The sequence below is a fragment of the Elephas maximus genome, chromosome 24 (genome assembly GCF_024166365.1).
Source record: "Elephas maximus indicus isolate mEleMax1 chromosome 24, mEleMax1 primary haplotype, whole genome shotgun sequence".
In the NCBI taxonomy this organism is placed as follows: domain Eukaryota; kingdom Metazoa; phylum Chordata; class Mammalia; order Proboscidea; family Elephantidae; genus Elephas; species Elephas maximus.
Window position 1 is genome coordinate 26,853,465 of NC_064842.1, and position 27,077 is coordinate 26,880,541.

At 37.6% G+C, this 27,077-nt stretch overlaps 1 protein-coding gene across 6 annotated transcripts in view; it reads right to left on the reverse strand.

The window, feature by feature from the left end:
* Window positions 1–27,077, reverse strand: part of RYR2 (ryanodine receptor 2) — a 750,192-nt gene that overhangs the window by 361,264 nt on the left and 361,851 nt on the right. For all 6 annotated transcript variants that reach the window (XM_049868553.1, XM_049868552.1, XM_049868551.1 and 3 more), the window contains 2 exons: window positions 24,693–24,849; window positions 300–464 (listed from right to left, as the gene is read on the reverse strand). In XM_049868553.1, coding sequence (XP_049724510.1) covers window positions 300–464; window positions 24,693–24,849 — 322 coding nt within the window. The remainder of the gene's footprint in view (window positions 1–299; window positions 465–24,692; window positions 24,850–27,077) is intronic.

The following is a 27,077-nucleotide window of genomic DNA, read 5'->3' on the forward strand; positions in this document are numbered from 1 at the left end:
GGGTCAGTGAAAAAGAAGACCCTTAATGAGATGAATTGACAAAGTGACTGCAACAATGGGCTCAAGACATAGCAATGATTGTGAGGATGCTACAGGACTGGAAAGTGTTTCATTCTGTTGCTATGAGTCAGAATTGACTAGATGGCACCTAAAAACAACATGCTGGAATTTGTCCTCTAGCGTGCAAAATAATGAACTTTATCAGGTGGCTAAAATTGTTAGCTACCTCTTTCATCTTGCATCTGTGCATTTAATTCATGTAAAATTACTGCTATAAGTTGTGCTTCATATAATCTTACCTTACGTTGTATAGACCCCATTCTCACAGATTTCACGTCCACGGACTGGTAAGTAAGCCACAGGCCTGTATCTACATGTTGTATATAGCACACTGAGTCGCCATATTTTATTTCAGATGTGCCCATGCCGTCTACTTCTTTTCTTATCCCTACATCCAATTTTTCCTAAGGAGAGAGAACAAAAAACATGTAAGCAAACATTTAGAAAATATTAGCATGTATCCTTGTCTGTTGTGGTATGTTCTTTGAAAAATTCAGCCTTCTGAAGTTCCTTGAAATAATAATGGTCAAATTTTCTATTCCACTTCTATTCAACATCTATTGAAAACTGAAATAGAAAACTACAAAAATTAGAAAATATTCTTAAATTATTCACATTAACAGAAAATTATTTTGGCCATAACATATGATTTTATATTACTTAATGGAAACTCAAATCAGTAATCTTTATTAAAATTAGCAGTTTTGGTTTAATATTCTTCCCTAATTATTTTTTTTTTCATTGATTGGTGGTTGAAAGCATGGACAGAAAAATCTAGTTTTGAGTCCACCTCTGCCACTTATTACCTTTGTGATCTTGGAACAGATTAATTAAACCTTTAAAGCCTCAGTTTTCTCATCTATAAATAAATGTAATAAAATTACCTCTTCCATGGGAACATAAAAATGAACTAAGGTATGTGAACTTCTCAGCATAGTGCTGGGGCTAAAATAAACACTTTAATAAATTTTAATGACTGAGTATCCTAATGGTAGCAGTGAGGAGGAGGATGTTAATGACAAGGATGAGTTTTTAATGAACTAATCCAGGCTATAATTCAGTTCCCACTGCTGCAATTTCCAATTTGGACTACAGTGGTAGTCGCTCCAAAAAGGCTACCATACCACAGGAATCTATTACTGTGAATAAGCAGGCAATCCTCTGACAGCAATCAGATGTTTCTTACAATCCTTTTTAATTTTTGTAGAGTGGAGCAAGATGGTGAAGTGAGTGGGTGTTCTCATTTACTCACCCAGCAATTAAACTACTGAACAACAAATAAAAACAAGCAAAGACTGAGATCTGAGATCTCCAGATGGCAGGTGAGGTGCTGGCCAGTTGGGGTGAATCCAGAAGTGGGGGAGAGGAAGGGCAGGGATGGCATAGAAGCTGGGAGGACCTACCCATTAACATCAGGGACTCTTGCTCATCACAGCCATTTTGAGACTGGCCTGGGCAGCACCCCAAAGAGGGAACACAGAAAGGGAGCTAAGCTGAGGCAGCTGTAGCCCAGTTTTTTAAGGTGGTGCAAAATTGGCCATGGGAGTTAGTGGGAAGCAATTGGGAGAGGGCAAAGGGAGACCAAAGAGCTGTGAGAGAGTGCTGTAGAATCTCACTTGAGGCTCAATACAGATGGGCACTAGGACAGAGGGGAACTGCATGCATAGCAGGGTGAGGGGAATACTTCAGACTGACGGGCAATGCAGAGGGAAACAGATGGCTCCCTACCCACAGTAGGACACTGTGAGAGTGCCTGTGCAGGGATGCTCATGACAGAAAGACATAAAGAGCTTGCCACCTTCCCCACAGGAAAGTTGAGCCCCACTGCTTACCTCAGTGTCTGCAATCAGCTCAACCCCTCCTCCCACTCATGCCTATTGAATTCCAGAGAACAAGCATCAGGCACTCCTGAATCAGCACTGCAAAAAAACTAAATATAAGAGTGTCCTCTAGTGGTTCTCAGAGAAGATACCAAGCCCACTGCCACTGGGTTGATTCTGACCCTCTGAGACCCTGTGAGGCACAGCAGAGATGCCCATGAGGTGCCCAGGATTGTGAGTCTTTGTGGAAGCTAGATGCCACATCCTTCTCCCACAGAGCAGCTGGCAGGTGCAGGACCCAGCTTTTTTTTTTTTGGCATCCTGGCCCTTGACCAAAATGACCCGAGTTCAACAAAAATTTCTAAAACACATAAAATCACAAGAGACACAGGAATAATCAAAAACAAAACATGAACAAGAGAAAATTTATGAAGGCCAGACTAATGCAAAGAATTGATAATTTTAAGACTAGGTGTTAATTTTATTTAAAGAAAGCAAAAAGCCCACAGAAAACAAATGAACAGAGATCAGGAAACAAATGCAGGAACAAAATGAGAGACTCAACAAGGAAATTGAAAACATGAAAAAAATAAAACTACTGGAACTGAAGAATAAAACAGTTGAATTAGAACAGGCAAAGAAACATTCAGCAATGGAGTCAAATAGACAGAAGACACAATATATGAACTAGAAGACAAAATAACTGAATTTATCAAGTCTCAAGAGAACAAGAAAAAACAAAGAAAAGCAAAATAACCCCAAAGGAAATATGGGATTCAATTAAGAAATCTAACATTGGAATTATTGGAACTCCACAGCATCATAACAACAATAAAGGCATAGAAACAATTTTCCAAAAGATAATCAGAGAGAGTTTCTCAGACCTGAACAGAGATTCAAACATGCAAATACAGGAAGCTACACCAACCCCAATCAGAAGACACACAAAAAGATCAACTTCCCACCATATCCTAATAAAATTCTTGAAAGCCAAAGGCAAGGAAAGAATTCTGAAAGCAGCATGAAAAAAAATGCAATATAACATACCAAGGATCTTTCATAACAATCAGTTCAGATTTGTCCCCAGAAACTATAGAGGTTAAAAAACAATGTAGTGATACATGTATAATACCGAATGAAAACAATTGCCAACCAAGAATTCTTTAAGCAGCAAAGCTATCATTCAAAAAGGAGGGGGAAATCAAGACATTCTCAAATAAACAGAAGCTCTGAGAATCCGACACTACCAAACCAGCTTTGCAAGTATTACTCAAGGGAGTATTCCAAATGAAAATGCAAGAGCATTAAATAAATACTCGTATTGAAACACGGAGAAAAAAAAAATAGAGAAAGAGAGAGATCGCCAAAAAACACAACAGCATGGGCAACCATAAGGACCAAGGATATAACATTTTCAGGGAAGAAATTCAATAATTAAACCCCACAAACAATACAACATAAGGCTTGTAAGACATAAGCACAAATTAAACTCACCAAATATAGGTTGTATGCTGATGTAATGAAGACAAATCAACAGAAATGGGGGAGGGAGGCACATATCAGGAATAGATTTATTACCTTAAAGATGTATATTAACTGTTGTTAATATGTTAAACACTGTTGCAATTGTAAGTTGTGTAATGTAATATATGTGGTAACCACTACAAAATCACCAGGAAAAAGCATTCAGAAGAATAGAAGGAAGAAAGCAAAAAAAGCTCACCATAAGAAAGCAGCCAAATACAAACAAAAACAGAGAATTCAGAATAGAAAAATAAAGAAGAAATGAAACACTAAAAAAAAAAAAAAACACATTGTTTTCAATAATAAGCTTAAATGCAAATGAACTAAATGCCACATGTGAAAGGCAGAGAGTGGCAGGATGGATAAAAACACTTAACCCATGCTTTTACCAGCTACAGGGAACACACCTTAGACATAAAGAAACAAACAGACTGAAAATAAAAGGATGGAGAAAAATATTCTGTGCAACCACTAAGCAAAAACAAGCAGAGGTGGCCACACTGATATCAGATAAAATAGACTTTAAGTCAGAATCTACTACAAGAGATAAAGAAGGAAGTTACATAATAATAAAAGGGCAATTCATCATAAAGACATAAGAATTACAAACATATGCACCTAACAGCAATGCACCAATACAAAATATGAAAGAAGTAGACAACTTTACAATAATAGTACCCCCCCTAAAAAATAACCCAGTGCTGTCAAGTCGATTCTGACTCATAGCAACCTTATAGGACAGAGTAGAACTGCCCCATAGAGTTTCCAAGGAGAGCCTGTACAATAATAGTAGAGGACTTTAACAAACCATTTTCAGTTGCAGACAGAACATCATAAAAGAAGATCACTAAGGACATTGAGAACTTAAATGAAACTGGACCTAACAGACATATACAGAGCACTCCACCCAGGATCAGAACAGTACACATGGATCTTCTTCCAGAATAGGCCACATGCTATGACACAATATAAGTCTCAACAAATTTAAAAAAGTTTGACTATCATACAAAGACTCTGATCATGACGGTATGAAGCTAGAAATCAACAACAGGAAAAATAAATAAATAATACACTTCTAAAATCTTTTGGGTCATAGAAGAAATCAAAATTGAAACATAAAAATTTCCTAGAATAAAATGAAACTGAAAACACAACATATCAAAACCTTTAGGACACAGCAAAAGCAGTACTCAGAGGAAAATTCATAGCAATAAATGCCTACATTAAAAAAGAAGAGAGATCTAAAAAATTAACTTAAACTGACAACAAGAAAGAACAGAAAATGAAGAGCAAAATAAGCCAAAAGCTACCAGAAAAAAGGATATAAAGATCAGGGCGGAAATAAACAAAACAGAGAAAGAAAACCAGAAAGAATCAACAAAACCAGAAGTTGATTCTTTGAAAGGATCAATAAAATAGACAAACCTCTTGTTAAACTGACAAAAAAAAAAAAAAAAAAACAGAAGAAGCAAGTAACCAAATTAAGACATGAAATTGGTGACATTACAACAAATCCAGATAAAGAAGGTCATAACATCACTATGAAAAACTGTACTCCAACAAATTAAAAAACTTAGATGAAATAGACAAATTCCTAGAAACACACTACTACCAAAACTAATACAAACAGGTAGAAAATTTAAACAGACCCATTACAAGAGAAGAGACTGAAGATGTCATTAAAACAGAACTGTCAACAAACAACAACAAAAGCCCAGGACCAGATAGCTATACTGGAGAATTTTACCAAACGTTCAGAGAAGAGTTGACACCAATTCTGCTCAATTCTCTGGTGGATTCGAACTGCCGACCTTTTGGTTAGCAGCTGTAGCTCTTAACCATTACACCACCAGGGTTGCCATTAGCCATTAGAGAGATGCAAATCAAAACTAAAAGGAGATATTATCTTACCCAGGCTAAAATGACACTGATTAAAACATTAATAATAATAATAACAGATAAAAAATGTTGGCAAGGATGTGGGGAGATTGGAACACTTTTCCATTGCTGATGGGACTATAAAATGGTACAACCACTATGGAAAATGGTATGGCGCTTTTTCAAAAAAACTAGAAAGAGAACTACCCTATGATCTAGCAGTCCCACTCCTAGGTATACACCCTACCCATAAAGACCTAAAAATAATGACATGAACAGACATGCACGCACCTGTATTCACTGTTGTTTTATTTATAATAGCGAATAAATGGAAACAACCAAAGTGTCCCCGAAGAGGTGAATGGATAGGCAAATTGTGGTATGTACATACAGTGGAATACAACACAACCATAAAAAACAGTGATGACACCTCAAAACATAACATGGATGGAACTAGAGGGTATAACACTAAGTGAAATAAGTCCATCATACAAGGACAAATATTTTATGATACCCCTTGTAAGAAGACAAGAATAGATACACAGAGAGAGACCAATGTTCACTGTTGGTTGGCAGGGGGGAGGGTGGTGTATGTTTTTGATCATAGAGACTTATTTTTATTTCATTTTTTTGGTGATGGGAAAAGTGGCACCGAAAGTGGATGTAGTGAACACAGCACAAAGTAAAAACAAGTGTTTGAGCCCATATGGATGGGTATAGACATATTGTTATACGAGTAGGTGTGTATATAGGTGAGAACAGATTTCCAACTCATAGCAACCCTATAGGACAGAGTAGAACCTGCCCCATAGGGTTTCCAACGAGCGTCTGGTGGATTTGAACTGCCAAGCTTTTGGTTAGCAGCTTTAGCTCTTAACCACTTTACCACCAGGGCTTCCAGAAGTATCTATAAAAAAATAGGTACATGTAAATACAAATTTGTGGGTACAAGCACATGTATTCATTGAAGGTCTAAATATGGATACTCCACAGATATAACCAAACAACTTCCAAGATTGGTTTTCCAGGTTTCACGCTTAGGACCATAGTCTCTGGGACAACTCAGTCAACTGGCATGCCATAGTTCACAAATATCATGATCTACATCCTAGTGAAGAGAGTAACATCTGTGGTCTTAAAAGCTTGCAAGCAGCCACCTAAGATGCAACTATGGGTCTCTAGTCACCAGGGGAAAAAAAGAGTAAGAAGGTAACCAAAAGCTTAGAGAAAAAACAAGTCTACACAAGCCACAACCTCATCTACCCTGAGACTAGAATTTAGATGGTGCCCAGCTACCACTAATGACTGGTCTAATCAGAGACACAATAGACAGTTTTGGGTAGAATGAGAAAAAAAAAAACGTGGAGCAGAGCTCAAAAGAAAAAGCAGAATTAAAAAGAAAAAAGAAAAAGCCAGATAAACTGGAACAGTAGAGAACAGAGGACTTTCGCCCTGGGATACTCTTCAAACCTAGAACCAAGCCTGTCCCCTGAGATCACCTTTTAGTGAAATAGCACAGTACCAGATTTCAAGTCTCTACAGTTTTAGTATTCAAGATAGTGGGGTACTGACATAGAAACAGATAAATATAACAAGGTACAAAATAAAGGACTCAGATATAGACTCACATATATTTAGTCCATTGATTTCTGACTAAAAAAAAAAGTTTTTTAACTAATATAGTTGGACCAAAAGTGCATTCGTATGGAAAAAACGAAATCTTACCCCTGACCTCACACCAAAATAAAACTTAATGTGAGATGGGTACTAGACTTCATCATAAAAGTTAAAATAATAAAGCTTTTCTAAGAAATGTAGACTAGCTTCACAACCTGGTATAGACTAAAAAGTATACACCAAAAAAGAAAAAAAAAATTGATGACTTCATCAAAATTAAAAATTTCTGCTCATAAGAAAATATCATTATAAAAAATAAATAACCAAGCCTCATACTAGGAGAAAACAGTCACAAAAAATATATCTCAACAAATAATTTGTATTCACACAATATAAAGAACTTCTATACCTCAATAGTAAGACAATAATGAATTTTAATAAATGGACAAAAGACTTAAGCACTTCACAAAAGAAGATATATAAGTAGTCAACGAACACAGGACAAAGTGCACATCATTATTAGTCATCACAGAAAAGCTAATTAAAACCACAACAAGATAGAACCACACACCCACTAGAATGGCTAACAGTAAGAAGATTGACAATATCAAATGTTAGCAAGGGTATGGAACCACTGTAAATCAAATTATTTGCTGGAGGAAACGTAAATGCTACAATGACTTCGGAAAAAAGTTTGAAAGTTTCTTATAAAGTTAAGCATACACCTACCCTTTTACCCACCTTGGTATTTTCCCAAGAGAAATGAAAAAAAAAAAAGTCCATAAAAAAAATTTGTATACGAATGTGTTCATAGCATCTATATTCACAGTAGCCACAAGTTGGACATTACTCAACACCGACGAGCAAGAGAATGTATAAACAAATTGTGGTACAACAAAATAAAATGGAGGCCAACTCAATAATAAAAAGGAATGAGTCATGGCTATACACAACGACATGGATAACTTTTAAAGACACTATAGTAAGCTAAAGAAGCCATACACCGGAGTACATACTGTATGTTTCAATTTATATTAAGCCCTAGATCAGATAAAAGTAATCTATGATGGAAAAAAATCATAAAAGTGGTTGCTTCTGGAAGAGAAGGAGAAGGGATAACCTGGGAAAGTTGCCATCAGGCAACTTTCTGGGGAAATGGCAATGTTCTACACCACGATAAACACGTGGTTCACAAGAATATCCATTTGTCAAAACCACATAGCTCAGTTTTTGCATTTCAATGTATATAAATTTTATCTCAAAACTGAACATAAAATAAGAGCAATAATCTAGCAGCAAAAGGGTAGAGGTATGGATGAAACAAAAGTGGGAGAAGATCAGAAATTTTTTAACCTTAGGGATGGATACACATGGATTATTATATTATTTGGTACAGTTTGTATATACTTGAAAATTCCATAATAATTTTTTTCCACTTCTGTTACTAAAGTAATGCATAGTCACTACAGAATACATTAAAAAAAAGAAAATAGTAATAACCATAAGCCCACTTCATCACTCAGTGCTAATTTACTTTTATTCTTTACCACCTTTCTTTCAATGAATTTGTCTGTTTTCCCTCATGTGTTAATGGGAGCATTGACCAGCTCTGTACTACTAAGATCAAAGTTTTAGATTTGGGGAAAATATTCATATGACTAAGTTTTTTATAGTTCAGGAATATTCCAGAAGGATTGTTGCATGGTGTAGAATACTGGACAGTAATATTCAGTATTACCATATCCTTTTGTACAGGGGCATCAAAAAATAGGTGGGAAATTATCACTTCTGTGCCTTTCTTTTTTCGAATACTAAAAATTTATAGTTCTAAACAGATTTCAGGCAGTTGATAACAGTTAAAATTAACATAAACTGAGTTTTAAAACAAAAAATCATTTATACTAAACAGAAGTTACAAGGCACTTGAAATGTGCACTTGAAATATAAGTTTTTCAAATAAATATGTGGAAAATTATCACTTCTGTGCTCTTCTCCCTCCAATATTATAAATTTATAGTCCTCAATAGATTTCAGGCAGTTGATACAGTTAAAATGAACATAACCTGAGTTTTAAAACAAGAGATCATTTATAGTAAACAGAGAGATGCTACAAGGCACTTGAAATGAGATAATAATTATTAGTTTGTACACTGAATCTGTATTACCTTAACCTAGCATTTAAGGAAAAGGAGAAACAAGTCTGGATAAAGAGTAAACACTTTCTAACAAAAAAAAAAAAAAAGCACTAAAATATTCTTGAAGTACAAACTGCTGTTCTGATAAAGAAGTTCAAGTAAGAATTTATCTTGTGGATTCATGGAATGGGATGACAGTAGATTTATACAGTAGTTAAGTATTGGGTCATCATCTTAAAAAAGAAATGGGTAACTGTAAGATTTCAATATTTAATAAGCCTTATGTAAGAGTTTGGAAACCCTGGTGGCGCAGTGGTTAAGTGCTACTGCTGCTAACCAAAAGCTGGCAATTCGAATCTACCAGGCGCTCCTTGGAAACTGTATGAGGCAGATCTACTACTCTGTCCTATAAGGTCACTGTGAGTCAGAATTGACTCGAAGGCAATGGGTTTGGCTTTTTGGTTTATGTAAGAGTTCTGGCTTTCCAGCCAAACTAATCTGAGACTGGGTTCTACCACTCAGCAGTAGTGTCATATCAGATTGATAAGCCTCGGTTTTCTCATCTGCAAAATGAAAACAAAAATGATATATATGTGACATTTTGGAGGCTCAGTTTTAACTAATACACTCAGCAGCTACAACAAATGATGTACATTTAAAAGAAAAGCAAGGACAACAATGTTTGTCACTTTAAAGATTATACCTACACCTATAAGGATTCTTCTTCCTAATATTGATGTCTACTTGCTTACTGGCCAGCCGTCAAGTACAAATAGTTTAACCTTTTCATCATTGCTCCAATTGTTTCAATCTAACTAGGCAATAAAGACTTTCTTTTCCCAACCTTCCCCTATCCCTATATTTAAAAAGACTTTGCTTGAGAGATCCTTCTATATGCAATGGACAACTGGGAAAACAGTTTCACAGGCTTGAGGGCCACATCTAATGCCAGCTGCTAGATACCGATGGGGTTCTCTCAACTTTCAATTGGAGCAGACGTTTTAAAGTAGCTGTAGTTACTGAATCCCTGAAGAAAAAATCCATGACATCTACAAACCATACAGGGTCCAGTGTAAGACCTACAGCTTAGAGAAACCACTTATGCCATCACTCACAAACATTGAAAAGTCTGTTCTGTAAGTATTTTCGGTTGTGGCCGGCAATATTCCAAAATCTGTGTATGTTCTTATTCTGACGTTGTAGCTCAAGCTGTTCCATCAGGAACTGATACAATTTAGGTGTTTAATTGGGTTGTTGGATTGTTTATTAAAAAGTTCTGAAGAATCTTTCACTAACTTTCATTTATGATTTCTCTTGATAGCTTTAAAAACCAAAAAGCCCACTGCTGTTCAGTTGATTCTGACTCATAGCGACCCCGTATGGTTTCCTAGGCTGTAAATCTCTGTGGAAGCCGACTGCCATATTTTTGTCTTTCGGAGCCTCTGGTGGTTTCAAACTGCCAACCTTTTGGTTAGCAGTCGATCACTTTAACCACTGTGACACCAGAGCTCCTTAATAGGGATTTATTTTTCTTTTAGTCAAATTAAAAGATCGAATTTATCTATATCACAGATAAGGAACAAAGGTACATTCTTTTTTTATTTTGCTTTAAGTGAAAGTTTTCAATTCAAGTCAGTTTCTCAAACAAAATCTTATACACACATTGTTATGTGACCCTAGTTGCTCTCCCTACAATGTCATAGCGCACTCCTCTCTACCCTGTATTTCCCGTGTCCATTCAACCAGCTCCTGTCCCTCTCTGGCTTCTCATCTTGCCTCCAGACAGGTGCTGCCCACATAGTCTCATATGTCTACTTGAGCTAAGGAGCACAACCCTAACCAGTATCATTTTATGTCTTATAGTCCAGTATAATCTTTGTCTGAAGAGTTGGCTTCAGGAATGGTTTTAGTTTGGGGCTAACAGAGAGTCCAGGGACCATGACTTCTGGGGTCCCTCCAGTTTCAGTCAGGCCATTAAGTCTGGTCTTTTTACTAGAATTTGAGGTCTGCATTCCACTTGTCTCCTGCTCCATCAGAGATTCTCTTTTGTGTTCCCTGTCAAGGCAGTCATTGGTGGTAGTTCAGCACCATCTAGTTCTTCCAGTCTCAGGCTGATGGAGTCTCTGGCTTATGTGGCCCTTTCTGTCTCTTGGGCTCATGTCTTCCTGTGTCTTTGATGTTCTTCATTCTCCTTTGCTCCAGGTGGGTTGAGGCCAATTGATGAATCTTAGATGGCCACTTGTTAGCTTTTAAGACCCCAGACACCACTCACCAAAGTGGGATGCAGAACGTTTTCTTTATATACTTGGAACAAAGGCGTGTTTTATTATCTGATGATATGCTATTAAAAGGAAACTTCCCTCCAAAGACCACATAAAATTTAATTTCTGTACTCCCTTCATTTAATCAAGGGAATGTTGAGATAACTTTGATAGTCTAATTGTCTAGCCAGTAAGAAAGAAGATCCAATGATCTTGAGAATCAGAAATATGCTTAAAGAAGAAATGATTGCTTTTGACACAGTCTAGAATCATTCCAAAGGGTGCTGTTTTGCCTGTCATAAGCTTCTTTGGATAGATATTTTCTCTTTTGGCTCACGTACTCTCATATCACCCTGTACTTCCACAAGCAGGGCAACTCTGATACTTTATTGAAATTGCTCAACTGTCGTCTTTCTCACTTGACTGTGAATCAGTTCAGCCAGGGCAGGAATCATACGTCTGGTTCCCTCACACACACCCCAATTCCCAAAGGGAACAACATAACAGTGACAGCAAATGGGAGGATCTCAACAGAGGTTGGTTTAATGAATGAATTTCTAGAGAGAAAACACATATCCAACACTTCAGATTTCCCACAGAAAATGTGCTGACCACCTGCTCCCAATTCTTTTCTGCTGATGAATCCTTGGAAAATCTAATTTTCAAATGAATATCAAAATATCTTCAGAAATGAAAAAGATCAGCCTTACAATTAAGTGATATTTTGGCACTGGGTATATAAACTGACTCATTATGAAGTACAAACTATTTTCGTACAGTTGAGGCTTTATTAAATGATACATAGTTATGATGGTTAATTTTATATGTCAACTTGGCTAGGCTGTAGTGCCCAGCTGTTGGGCTAAACACTGGTGTACATGTTGCTATACCCAAACCCATTGCTGTCAGGTTGATTTCGACTCATGATTTCAACTGAACAGAGTGGAACTATAGGGTTTCCAAAGAGCAGCTGGTGGATTTGAACTGCCAACATTTTCGTTAGCTGCTAAGCTTTTAACCACTGTGCCATCGGGGCCCCAGATCTTCCTTATATAAAAAAAAAAAAAAATTTCCTTATACAGGTGTTTAATTACATACAATTAATCCATTGCCCTTGAGTTGATCCCAACTCATAACAACCCTGCAGGACACAGTAGAACTTCCCCATAGGGTTTCCAAGGTTGTAATCTTTATGGAAGCAGACGGCTACATCTTTCTCTCATGGAGCCCCCTGGTAGGTTCGAACTGCTGACCTTTTGGCTAGCAGCTGAGTGCTTAATCACTTCACCACCAGGGCTCCTCATATGATTAACATATCACTAACATTTAAGTCAACTGGCTTTAAGTAAGGTAGATAACCCTCCATAACGTGCGTGGGCCTCAGCCAATCAGTTGAAGGTCTAAAGAACAAACCTGGAGGTTTCCCAAGGGAGGATTTTGCCTCCAGATTATAGGCATTCTGCCAGACATCCTCCCTCTCCTCCACCACCTGATCTACCAATTTGGGACACAAGACTGCTTGAAATTTCCATCCTGTCACTTGACATACAGATTTCTCACTTGCCAGCCCCCAGCTATTTCCGCACAATAAATCTCTCTCTTTCTCTCTCTCTCTCTCTCTCTAGCTATGTATCTATCTATCTTACTGGTTCTGTTTCTCTATATAACCGTAAGACGAAAGCTAGTGCTGTTGGATCATGTTTTTACTGTATGGACCAGATAGTTCATAGAGAGATCCTCGAGCATTAGTTGAAATCATCCTTAAATCTATGCAAATTGTTCTCCTAGGTAATTGACTGGGGAGAAGAAAGGCCCTTATCTTTAGCTGATGGAGATGTGGTTTTTTAAGGTCTCCTTAACTGTAATAGTTGTTCAAGTCATAAAGGAAAGTTAATGGGATATAAATATATGTATGTGTGTGTGCATGTGTGTATATATAATTTGCTTCTTTATAGTGTCATATTTACAGCTCAGAATAATTGGTCACGTGAAATGTGAGTTCAAAAATGCTACAAGCTCAGGGAAATTATTGGGACAGACACGCCAGGTCAGGCTTAGCTCACCTAGGAAAAAGATGCAAAAAAATACCTAGTTGTATTTATCCTTGGGGTTCAGAAATCCCATGAGGGTATACTTTGGTAGGTGAGTTATGGAGAGGAGGGATTTTAGAAGTTCCTTGTGCTGGGAGGGTCTTTGAGGAGCTTCCTACAGTAGCAGTGAAGTATGGTTACAAATCTTTTTTCCTTCTAAATTGTATTTATTTGGTTGTTGTTGTTCAGAACATACACAGCAAAACATATACCAATTCAACAACTTCCACATGTACAATTCAGTGACACTGATTACATTCTTTGAGTTGTGCAACCATTCTCACCCTCCTTTTTGGAGCTGTTCCTCCTCCATTAGCATAAGCTCACTGCCCTCTATGGTTCCTATCTAACCTTTTAAATTGCTGTTGTCAATCTGATCCCATGTAGGTAGTTCTTAAAACAGTATACTGCACAAGGCAGACTTTTTTTCACTAGTTAAAGTAAATCATTGTTAGGTCTTAAGATAACTTCAGGAGATTTTTTTGGTTTAAAGTTTAAAGATTATCTCAGGTAACAGTTTCAGGGATGATCAAAAATCTTAGAAGATGCCTTCTTGCTTTTTCCTATAATCTCCTCCCCTTAATTTGGGCAGGCCCTATGAATGAGATAGTATACACTCCCACGATTAGATTACATTGGCAAAGGAGAAGAAATTTTACAGATGTAAGTAAGGCTTTTAATCAGGGACTAGTATTAAATCAAACCAGAGTTTACATCCTGGGTGAGCCTGACTTAATCAGAGGAGCACTTTAAAGAGGACTTAGGGTTTCCCTAAACTCAAAGATTACAGCTAGTGCATAAGGAAGTGTTCCAGCCTACTCAAGATCTTCCCTTCCTGACCACCTACCCTGCAAACTTGGCTTACTCAGCTAGCACTCACAATTGCATAAGGCAAATCCTTTAATCTATACACATCTCCTGCTAGCTCTGCTTCTCCGGTGAAACCCTTACTAGTATACCCTATCTTAACCACAGCAGGCTTCAGTGAGTTCACTTTTAGGATCTCTGCCATTGAAAAGGATCAGCAGAAAAACTATAATTGAATTTCTGCATCTTTTGTAAAACCATACCAAACCAAAACCAAACCCGCTCCTGCTGAGTTGATGCCTACTCATAGCAACCCTATAGCTACCCTATAGGACAGAGCAAAACTGCTTCATAGGGGTTCCAGGGAGTAGCTGGTGGATCAAACTGCCAATCTTTTGGTTAGCAGTTGAGTTGACATTATTTTCTATTATGTTATCAACACCCCTGAGAAAGGGTTACTATAGAAAACTTCTATTTAAGTTGAATCCCAATTAAATTTTTTAAAAAGATGTCTCCGTAAATATATTTGTATAACAGTTTTGATAAGAAACTAAAAAACACTATGAGGTCTCCAATTTGCCTTGATTTCTGAGATATTTAGGACTTAAATGCCGGTCGACTGACGATCAGAGGTGAGTGACGTGTCTTCTCTCTCTGCTACTATTATTTTAAATCTTTAATTTTCTTACTAAAAATGACTTTGGCTTAATACTTATGTTCAAAGTCTGGACCTGCCACAGAATTTATCTAAGCATCAGCTTCCACATTTGCATAATAAAGATTAAAATGTACTAGTACAAAATGCTATAATACATGCAAGATGCTAAGCACATTATTTGGCACATAATAGACTGTTAACCAAAAAACTAAACCCGTTGCCATCGAGCTGATTCCGACTCATAGGAATCATATAGGACAGAGTAGAACTGCCTCACAGGGTTTCCAAGGAGTGGCTGGTAGATTTGAACTGCCCACGCTTTGGTTAGCAGCTGAGCTCTTAACCACTGCACCACCAGGGCTCCAGATAGTTAACAGTTACTCTTATATTTAACTGTGTGAGAATGGATGTTTAAAATATCTCAAACATTTGCTATGCAAAGAATGAAAATCTCAAATAAAAATAAAATACTAAAAATTATGCCCTCAATATGTTTTTGGAGACCTAGTGGCGAAGTGGCTAAGAGCTCAGGCAGCTGGCCAAAAGGTCGGCAGTTCAAATCAACCAGCAGCTCCTTAGAAACCCTATGGGGCAGTTCTACTCCGTCCTATAGGGTCACTAGGAGTCAGAATCAACTTGATGACACAGCAACAACGAAAAACGTTTTGGTTTTTTTATTTTTTCATTTGCTCCACAGTGCTTATAATCCTATTGGTAGTTTTATCTGAGGATGGTTGACATCATTCCAATAGCAAAAGATTTCTATTCATGGAGCATGGGGGAGAGATAATCGAGGGAAGTAATCTGCAGAGGAACGTTTTCATGGTATTTTAAGCTAAAAAAAGACACATCTGAAGGGAGTATAATACAAGTATGATTGGCAAGACCTGCCGTATGATTAAAACTAACATTTCAATACCTTGAGAGTGATGGTTAAAAGTTCTAGGAGTACAGAAAGTGAAGAATGGCTCTGAGAAAACCTACATGAACCAAATGACTTTCTTCAGCATGTAAAATGTTCTCTGTAAGAGAGGACCAATGAGGTTATATTAAAAACTATTTTCTACTTTTATTCAATTTCTTCTGAATATATAGGGCTGTGAACAATTATTGATTCTTCTGTCAAACCCTGAATTTGAGAATGACTACTGAATGTTCACATTAGTGTCAAAGACACCCCAGTGACCATCAAGGGAAATGTTCCTTATGTCAACTAGCAGCATGAGTTTTTAAAGCCTTTCTCAGTTTTAATTTTAAGTAAGAATGATCTTCATCTGTAAATTATTCAGATTACACACATACTTTCAAAGAAGTCTCACATACTTTTAAGTAAGGGAATGATAATGTAAATGCAAGAGTCATGGGAGATGCTTTTTACTGAGGATTTCCCAAATTATACCCTAAGGTAACTGACCTAGATAAGTTTAATTCTGCATCAATAGTGAAAACTTGAATTGTATTACAGCAATTATGTCAACCAACAGCCATTTATTAACTGCATACTCAAAGTATACCTCAAGTCTAAATATGTTAAATAAGAGTCTTTGCCTTCCAGAAATTTAAGTGTCCGTTATTCTCATTGGAAATAATCTAACAGCAATTTGTAAAGATATGGTAAGTATTTTCAACGTATCAGCCCTACTGAGATATAAAAACAAAGTATCAAATATACCTTTAAGGGGCCCCTAGTAAGTGCTTCAAAGACCAGGGGTACCATGACCAAAGGTAATTACGGGTAAAGAGATGAGTGGAATGGCTTAGCTACGCTATTTTCTCTAAAATAGTGATGGTATGAAAGCAATATTTTATTTTAAAAGATATATAATTCTATTTTAGTTCTAAATTCAATGCTTCTCTATTATGTAATTGCAGAAAACACTTTTTATATGAATGGATTTTAATTTCATCAGGCTCTCTTTCTTCTAACATTTTCACCACTATTGTTAATTACTCTTTAATATTTTACAACATATCTGTACATGTGGGTATATTTTTATATGTTCCTGTGTCATTTATTTTTCCTAGGGTATCGGTTTCTGTTTTATAACTTATTTTAAATAAAAGTGAGCCATCAAATTATAGTATGCTAATTCCGTCACTTTTAATAAATTTTTTTTTATTTTTAATTCCATCATTTTTTCTAAGACCATATAGTTGCATTTTAATGACTTTCCTAATGTCATAAAACATCTTTCATTTTTAAAATTATTTTCTACCAATTAAAATTAGGTAAATATTATAGATCATTGAACACTAATTTATTCTTTCCTCTGAGATATAAACCCACAGAAACACACGCCTAAAAGCTTTAACTACTAGAATATTTTTATTTCAATTATAGCTCTACTTCCTTTACTTCCTAAAGTTACTGGTTATCTACAACTTTCTGAAAATCAAGAATAAAAACTGAAACATTTAGAATACAGTAGGGCACATACTGTGAATTCTTTTCAAAAGAGACTTAAGCAAGCCAGAAGCATTAATTTGCTTTGGAAAAGACTGTCATTACAGAAAACAAAAGCAAAGGAAAATGTCACTGTTCTGTTTTTGATTGCCCAGATGGGAATTCTAAGTCACCAGCTCTAGACTATACTCTTGAAGTCAAGCATTATTGTGAGAAAAAGTTATTCTTTAATTTCTAAGATACATCCAGAGCTGGCCTGACAATAGGAAGAGCTTAAGATATACGGGAAATTTCAAAGAGTTTGGAAGAGGGCATAAAAAAAAACACTTCTCTTCCCTCCTGGTTCTGAGAGAAGAGAGGTCCAGGAGAATCAATTCGCTTTATACCACTTTGGCTCACTTTCCATTCCCGGCTGAATATATTATGCTTGGTTGTAGAATAAGTTTTACTTTAAGTTCAGAAGTTCGCACTCTTGGATGTATCATTGCTAGAGTTTTTTTTTTTTTTTTTTTTCTGCAATAGTTATGATGAGAACTCATTCAAAATAATCACAAGGGAAAGTATGTTTGAGAAAATGCCTTAAATAAATTGAAGCACATTTCAGTTTAAACTGTAAAAGTCATATACTAGCAGAGAAGTCTATAGCCATCGCTCTGGGGGGACAGGAGAGGAAGCACAGGGAAGCTTTATTCGCATCCATCTGCTTTTAAGAGCCACAAGAGATCAGGAAAATGAAAAGAAGACAATTTCTAAAATGTGCTTATTGTAGAATATGTTTTATTCACTAGAATACTACAGCCATTATTATATGACTTTCAAATCATATCAATTTCATAATAAGAGATTTATTTAAAATCATTGGAACGTAAAATAAGATACAATTGACTTTTTATCAAAAGTAGGGAACTGTTTAAAAAATTATAATATCCAGTGTTGATGTGGTTGCGCAGAAATGTCCACATTCAGACACTGCTGCTTAGAATGAATACTGGCACCGGTTTCTGAAGACCAATTTGTGCATTCATTCTCTAATAACACTTACCCTGTGCCTATGAAGTGTCAGGACTGTACTATGATAAGGAAAACAGACACCGTGCTCTGCCTTCTGAGAACTGACAGTATCAAAAACCCTTAAAATCTTCATAGCCTTTGAACAAATAATTCGTCTTCCAAAAAGGAGATAGTGAAATACATACCAAAATATTTAGAGTCAAGAATGTTCAGTTTAAGAGTGACAAATGGAAAACTGCCTAAATATTCAAACATAAAGAATTGGTCAAATAAATAAATCTATATAATAGAATGTTGAGCTATCACCAAATTCTATTAAAAAATGTAGTAAAAGAATATAATAGTACACTATAAATTATTACACAAAATTTGGACACAATATAGTGTATAAAATACCCTATTTAGTATCAAAATATATATATAAAAAAAAACACGTTGCTAAAAACTGAAGTACCATATTTTTACGCAAATAATGTGCACTTTCGACGTTTGGTTACCTGCATCCTCCCCCTGCAAGGTATTTTTCTAAGTGCACTATTCAATTTTTTTTTTAAAGCAACATGTAAAAAAATTAGCATAGCCGTGCTTATGAAAGTACTTTGTGGGGGGAAGTTTCAGTTGGCAAACAAATGTAGAAGGTATACATTATTTGCATAAGAATATACATATTTCTCTTGTTGGTTGCTGTCAGGTCAGTTCTGACTCAGGGCAACCCCACACGTGCACAATAAAAGCTGTGGCCTTTCAGAAGCAGATCACCAGGCCTGTCTTCCAAGGTACCTGTGGGTGGGTTCGAAGGATCAATCTTTCAGCTAGAAGTAGAGTGTTTAACCATTTGCAATATATACGCACACACACATACACACATAGCCTAAATGTTAACAGGAGTAGTTTCCGAGTAAGACATTATGAGTACTTTTAATTTTCCTCATTGTGAAATTTTGTATTCCTTTTTTAAAATTTCCTATAATTAAATGTATGATAAAATAATAGTTTAAAAAATAATGGCATATTGTCTCTAACTCATGGAACAATCTTTACTATCTAATCTGCCAGTGACTTTAAAATTAAAATTCTGTTTTTAAAAATAATTTTTTGTCCTGAATTTCACTCACACCTTACTACCCTCAACCATACTATCACATGCAATTACCACATTGAATCAAACGAGTCAAGTGTGCAACGTTGACTTACTAACAACCCGCAGTGCGGAGTGGCTACATAAACACGCATACTAGGCGGAGAACTAACTTTAAAGAAACTGAACATATACTTCCTTAAAAAATAATCCTGGGATCCTTGGTCTCTCTACCATAAGTGTAAGCTATGACATTACACAATTATCAAAGGCCAGAAACAGAGTCCCTGAACACTGACAACAGAATGAGCTGGCCAAGAGAAATTCGGAGAATACAAGCTGTACTCTGATATTGACAGCATATCAGGAGAGATACTCAGAACGATGTTTCTGAAGCTATTGCTTTGGGCAAGATGTGTCTAGAGCTTTTAAAAACATTCATAGCTCTTCAGTTAGTATTTTCATTTTTAGGAACACATCCAAAAGAAATAAACCAGAAATCTACAAAAAAACTTATGTTTGAGAAAGTTAGTGCAATGGTTGTTTTTTTCTTTAGTAGATTTTTTGTTATTGTTACAAAAGAAATGTCCACTGTAACAAGCAAAACAGCCTAGAGATTTACTGAAAATATAAGAAAAATGAAAACTCCTTCCCTCACATTCTCACACATCTTCCATTTGTACCTGTCTGGCGGCCTAGTGGTTAAGACCTCAGCTGCTAACAAAAAGGTGGGCAGCTCAAATCCACACGCCGCTCCTTGGAAACCCTATGGGGACAGTTCTCCTCCATAGGCATATACAAACATACACAGGGATTTCTTTTTTAGTTTAAAAAAAAAAAGATTTACAATACCTATTACATTACAACTTGCTTTTTTTTATCACTCAGCAATATTATCATGAATATCTTTCTAGATCAATATATTCTGATAGCTCATACCATTCAATATTATGGATATACCATAATTTTTTGTAGAATGTTTGACTCCCCTTCCTAATTTTTCCATGACAAAAAAATGATGAAACAAACTTACACAGAAATCCTTACCTACTGATGTACAATTATATCTGTTAGACAAATCCCCTTCCCCTTTAAAAAAAAAAAAAAAAGGGATTGCTGGATCGAAGGTCATACACATGCAAGGATATTTTCAAAATATATTAATACATATATTTCATTCTTGCATTTGCATTTCCACGGGAATGACCTGTTCCTTGTTTTGCCAGAAGCCTCCATTTGCCTCAGGGAGGATTAGGATTGTTATAGAAAGAATGAAAAGAGAAACATAGAGTTAGTATTCAGCTTTTTACATCAACAGTAGGATTTCTGGAGACCATAAGCCCAGGAGCCTGTGGAAGGCTGGGTGGTGCTTCAGTTCTGTGCAGCTCAGTGAGGATACACCTCTTGAAGGCAGCTCTGACATCCTGGGGGCGAATGGCCAACTCCTCCTACCCAGGAGAGGGAGCCAAGCATGTGCGTGCCCAACCTGACCAGGTGGTTTGGGGCAGAGATAACTGTACGCCCACTGACTCTTCCACACTCCCCAGCCTGGTGACTTGGGCAGGCGACTCATCTTCCTTATGCCTGGTTTTCACCATCGGCAGAAGGAGGAACTTTTGATCTTTGGTGACATCAATATCGAGAAAGCTCAGCTGTGTCTGCCAATTTAAAAGGGAGCATCCATTTGAGCAATTATTTTATTTAAAAAGTCAAGGAGTGGGGCAGAGAAGGCCCCTGTCTTCTAACTGCATCTCACAAGTTCTGGGAGGGCAGAAATCTTAGCAGGTTCCCAGGCCAAGCTCAGGGTCAGCCCTTGAAGATTCATGAGTGCATGAAATCCCAGTTAGGAGCAGGACCCCCTGGCTCAGACACCCTAAAGACCCTCACAGATATGAGAAATAGACATGGATATATGAATGGGGGCCCCTGGGTAGGACAAACAGTTAAGTGTTGGGCTGCTAACTGAAAGGTTGGAGGTTTGAGTCCACCCAGAGATGCCTCCAAATAAAGGCCTGGTGATCTACTTCTGAAAAATCAGCCACTGTGGAGCCTGGTTCTACTCTGATACAAATGGGATCGTCATGAGTTGGAATGGACTCAATGGCAAATGGTTTTTATATATGAAGGATACACCTTATTACATGTTATTCACATCTTCTACATATTAATCTAAAGGAGCCCCAGTGGCTCAGTGGTTAAACTCTTAGCTACTAACCAAAAGGTCAGCAGTTTGAACGCATCAGCCACTGTGGAAGAAAACACCTGGCGATCTGCTCCCGTGAAGATTACAGCCTAGGAAGCCCTATGGGACAGTTCTACTCTGTTCTGTAGGGTTGCTATGAGTCAGTGTTGACTCAATGGCACATAACAACATTTATTAACCTATTTTTTGCTACTTAATTAACATGAACTGAGAAATGAGCAATGTTTCCTACTACTAGGTGTTACAGAAACACCTCTTTATATCTCCTGTAAGTTTTGTCACATAGATCCTAACACTGTTATTTGCTACATAGATGTTTGTAACTGTTACATCTTCAGTGCATTGTGCTCTTAGACACAGTCATGCATCGCTTAACATCCATAATACATTCTATGAAATAGGACATTATGCAATTGGGCATTACGCAAATACCATATCGTACACAGGCAGTCCCCGCTTACCAACGTGTTCTACTTAGGTACAATGGTAGTTAGGAACCAACCACCGCAAAACCTATTATAGTAAACCTTATGGGAGCCCACTTTCAGTCGTCCCCACTAGGTGTGCTTGGTTTATTGACTTCACCTGATTGCTCCAGAAAGGATTCAAGAGGGAGAGGGGCTCCCATCAGCTGGATGGCAAGAGCTCTGGAGCACACACGTTAAGACACAGCCACGGCCTCCTGGGGAGGGATTTTGCAGGTGTGGACTGTAGAATGGGACCTCCAGGGAGGTCATGAAGGGACAGCTGCCTTCCCAAGACAGGGAAGGCAACTGCGTTTGCAGACTGTGACCTGGGGTTCAGGGGTTCGCCCCTCATAGAAAGATGGCCGGGTTGTGCCGTCAGGTCTGCTCCTCCAGTGGGTCATGAACTATCAGCACCCTGGTAGGCCTGGAATGGTTTAACCAGAGCAAATCATGCAGTGACGGGGCTGGAGCAGCTGGCTGGGAAGGCCTCCACTTGCACTGTCTGCCGGCACAGATTGGAAGGTTGGCAGGGTCCTTGGCGAGGAACACAGCCCCTCTGGGAACTGTGCCCCATGAGGTGAGTTGAGACATGCAGGGATGGGCAGCCAGGCTGAGGGGTGAAGCTAGGGGTAAGACGTCATTCAAGACCCGCTAAGCCTGTCGTCCGGGCCTCCAGATTCTAAGGCCAAGACAAGCCACCCTCTTGATCCCTCGGCCCCATCTGGCAAAGAGGGATGTGGGCCTTCAAAAAACACCTGCTTGTGTCCCTGCTCTGTCAACCCCTGCCCCACCCAATCCCACCCTCCCTATCTGAATGTCAACGGACTCCAATTCAAACAAGCGGTGGCCAGAGCAGGGCAGAAATGCCTGGCCACTCCGGGTGTGGGCTGCCTCTGCTCACCTCCCTTAGGAGGTACAAGTTTCTCTGCCTTTAGGGATGAACTTCAAGGAGCTGCTAAATATTCAGAAGTGGTACTGCCCTTGCTTGAGGAGGCTGTTGAGGAAGCCGAGAGAGAGAAGGTGAGCCAGGAGTGAGCGGAATGCGCCCAGCCCCGCCTGCTGTTCTCCCCCTAAAGAGAAGGAGCAGCCAGGTCCCTTGCAGCCCCTGTCTGACAAAGCTCTAGAGCCTGAGCCCAGAGTCATGTTCTCTGCCTCACCTGCCTGTAACCCACCCATGGTCCAGTGCTACAAGAGTCTGGGCTTGGGGTCTTTAAGGAGAGTTGCTTTCCCTTAAAAAAAAAAAAACCTTATGGAACCACAAATGTATATGCGGTCAGACTGTCAGTCAGACAGTTCCCAACAGCATGACTGTATTCTGAAGTGCCCTTCTTTGACCCATTAAATGATCTCATTTGCTTGAATTCCACCTCGTCTGATATTAAGATCACATCCTCTTGGCAATTGTAAATTGAACGTGTAATTTTCAACAGTTCTTGAGATGCTCAACTGTTCAGGACATTCATTGCTTTGCTGTATAGTAATCCACTGCACCATAGGGTCAGTCAGCTGGCCACCAGCAGTACTGACTGGGCCGTCCTGAAGCACCACATTCCAACCTGGCTCTGATGTGCCTTTATTTCTTTCCATTCTACTCCTTGTCTGGTTCAGAAGGATTCTCGCTAAAGGTCTGAAGGTCTTTAAGGGTTTTCTTTCTTACAAATGATGTAATAAATACAAGAAGAAATGTCTGCATAACTAAGTGGATATGTAAATGTCTTTGAAAAAAATTCCGATATGCTACAACAAGGAATTCCTGGGTGGTGCAAATGGTAAAAACTGGGCTATTAACTAAAAGGTCGGGAGTTTGAGTCTGTCCAGAGGTGCTTCAGAAGAAAGGCCTCGTGATCTACTTCTGAAAAATCAGTCATTAAAAACCCCCTGGAAAATTCTCACAAAAAGACCAAACTTAATGGTCTGACTGAGACTAGAGGAATCCCGGCGGCCATGCTCCCCAGACCTTCTGTCGGCACAGGACAGGAGCCATTCCCGAAGACAACTCATCAGACGTGAAAGGGACTGGTCAGCGGGTGGGAGAGAGATGCTGATGAAGAGTGAGCTAATTATATCAGGTGGACACTGGAGACTGTGTTGGCATCTCCTGTCTGGAGGGGGCATGGGAGGACAGAGAAAGAGGGAAGCTGGCAAAATTGTCACGAAAGGAGAGACTGGAAGGGCTGACTCATTAGGGGGAGAGCAAGTGGAAGTACGGAGTAAGGTGTATATAAACTTATATGTGACAGTCTGACTTGATTTGTAAACGTTCACTTGAAGCTCAATTAAAAAAAAAAAAAAAAAACCCTCTGGAGCATGGTTCTACTCTGACACACATGGGGTTTCCATGAATCAGAACTGACTTAATGGCAACTAGCTGTTGTTTTTTCTTTTTAAATCATATAAGAGCCAAGGAATGTGGTAACTGTGTGCTGAGAAAACAGAAAGGAGCTGGAGGGTACGTTATAGGTAAATAACCACGGAACCAGGAACCAGGTGAAACATTTGGGTACATTTCTGTGATTTAGGAAATGGATTTTACTGCAGAGGAATGGATGGAAGAGAAACTGGGAATTTGGAAATATAAGTAAAACATGCTCACATCATTGCCTTTTGCATTTTTGACATCAAAGGAAATGAGATGGAGATATACTTACAGAAAATCCAAAATAGTATCTCCTGTCTTACCTTGGAAGACCGGAAGGTGAATGCTGTCGATTTGACATCAGCTTTTTCCTTGTCCATGAGGAGAAGGCTTTTGTCTTCCAGGAGACTCAAGTATTTTCCTGTTGTCACGTGGCGAAGTCGGAAGGGCTGGCCCCATCTTATATGGCTTCCACTCCATCTAACCGAAAAAGTTAGGACTCGATGTAATAACAGCCACAATAATAGGAGAAAATGTCCATTAAAATGTGTCCACACCACCCCAACCTTTAGCAACCACCACCCTGATCAGTCAGCAGCCATCAGCATCAAGGCAAGACTTTCCATCAGCAAAAAGATTATGACTCACTGAAGGCTTAGAGAGTGGTTAGCATTTTTTAACACTAAGGTGTTTTTTAATTAAAGTATGTACTTTTTTTAAGACATAACACTATTGCACACTTAGTAGACTACCATACAGTGTAAACCTAACTTTTATATGCACTGGGAAGCCAAAACGTTTGTGTGACTCATTTTATTGCAAGTGGTCTGGACCCAAACCTTCAATATCTCCCAGGTATGTCTGTACCAAAAAATTTTGATGAATGGATTGATTAGGGCAACTGACTAATTTATTTAATAATTAAAATCATATCAAAGAAGTATTCAATTTAACTCAAGATAAAAAAGAGTGTCAGACAATGAACAAGGGTGCTTTGCATATATTCTCTTATTTAATGTTCTCAAGAATCTTATGAAGTTGCTGATATTAATTTCATTTTACAAATAACAAAATGGTTACTCAGAATGATCAAGCAATATCCAATGCCACATACCTCATAACAAGTAGAGTGAAATTTAAGTCGAGGTCTCTGATTTTAAAGCAATACCCTATCCACTACTCTAAACGGATAGACTAGAAGCTTGTGTTCCAAGTTAACCTCTAATCATAAGCCCAGATGGAGAAATTATAACTTTAAATGATATTTTAGAATTTACTACTTAAGAAACTTTTGCTATATTTGCACAGAATAGATATGAAAAGTAATAGTATCACAGTCAATCCTTAAGCATGTTCAATTGGAACTCATATATTTAAACTAAAGTGCACATTTAGAACTTATTTTACTGATGAAGTAATTCTATTACTATGCTTTAGATTTTAATATTGTGAAACAATCCTATCATTAAAACCTGACTTAAAAAACAAGAAAATGAGAGTTGTGAAAAAGTCAAAAGGGAAAAAAAAGAAAAAAATTGTAATGCAGAAAATGTAAAGTTGCAGAAAAAAGAGATAAAATAAGAATGTTATGATTATTAAAATCTGCTTTTAAAAAAATATGACTTTCAGATAGAATAGAAAAGCAAAATCCAGGTGCAGGCAGGCAGTCCCCACATTGCACAGTAAAGTCAAACATTTCAGAACTCTTCTTGCACTCTTGGGCAGAGAGAGGACCTGGTTCTGATACCATGAGTTTCGGTTAGTACGGCACTGGGCAACACAAGGATTGTTTATGTATTATTGATAGGAGATATGCTTAAAACCAAACTATTCAAGACTACTAAAAAAAAAAAAATGAGTGATTGTAGAATTATTCACAATAGCCAAAATATGGAAATAATCTAAACGTTCATCAACAGATCCATGGATGAACAATATGTAGTATATTCATCCAATGGAATATTACTCAGCCATAAAGAGAAACAAAGTCCTGATACATGCTACGACATGGATGAACTGTGAAAACACTATGCTGAGTGAAATAAGTCAGTCACAAAGGACAAATTTTATATGATCCCACTTACATGAAAGATCTGGAATAGGCAAATGTATAGAGATGAAATTTATCAGTGGTTCCCAGAGATGGGAGAGAGGAAGGAAGCCATTGCTAAGGAGGCACTGAGCTTCTGTTAAGAGTGATGGAAAAACTTGGCAACAGTGGGGATGGTTGCACACTATGTGAATAATTAATGTCACTGAATTGTAGGCACAAAAAATGTTAAAATAGCAAATGTTTGCTATATAGTACATAGCACAATAAAAATAAAAAAATGAGTGAAAAAAATTTACTGTGTGAATGAAAGTCAAAAGAAAATAATGATGGCAAACTTGATATTAGACAAATTAAAATTGAAAGCAAACAATATAAAAGGGATACAGACAGATATTTTATAAAGGGAAAAAGTACACTCTAAAAGAATGTGTGTTATAAAGCTTCACATGTCAAAACTATTAGAAAATGAAACAAAAGAAATAGAGTTTCAAAGATAATTTATTAGGAGACAAATAAGAGTGGAAGATTTTATCAATATTCAATTAATCAAATAAATAAAAAGTAAAGATGGGAAGAATTTCCGTAATTATTTTATTAAGTAGTAAACTTGTTTTAATATCAATTCATTAAACACCTTTTTAACTCTACAAATTGA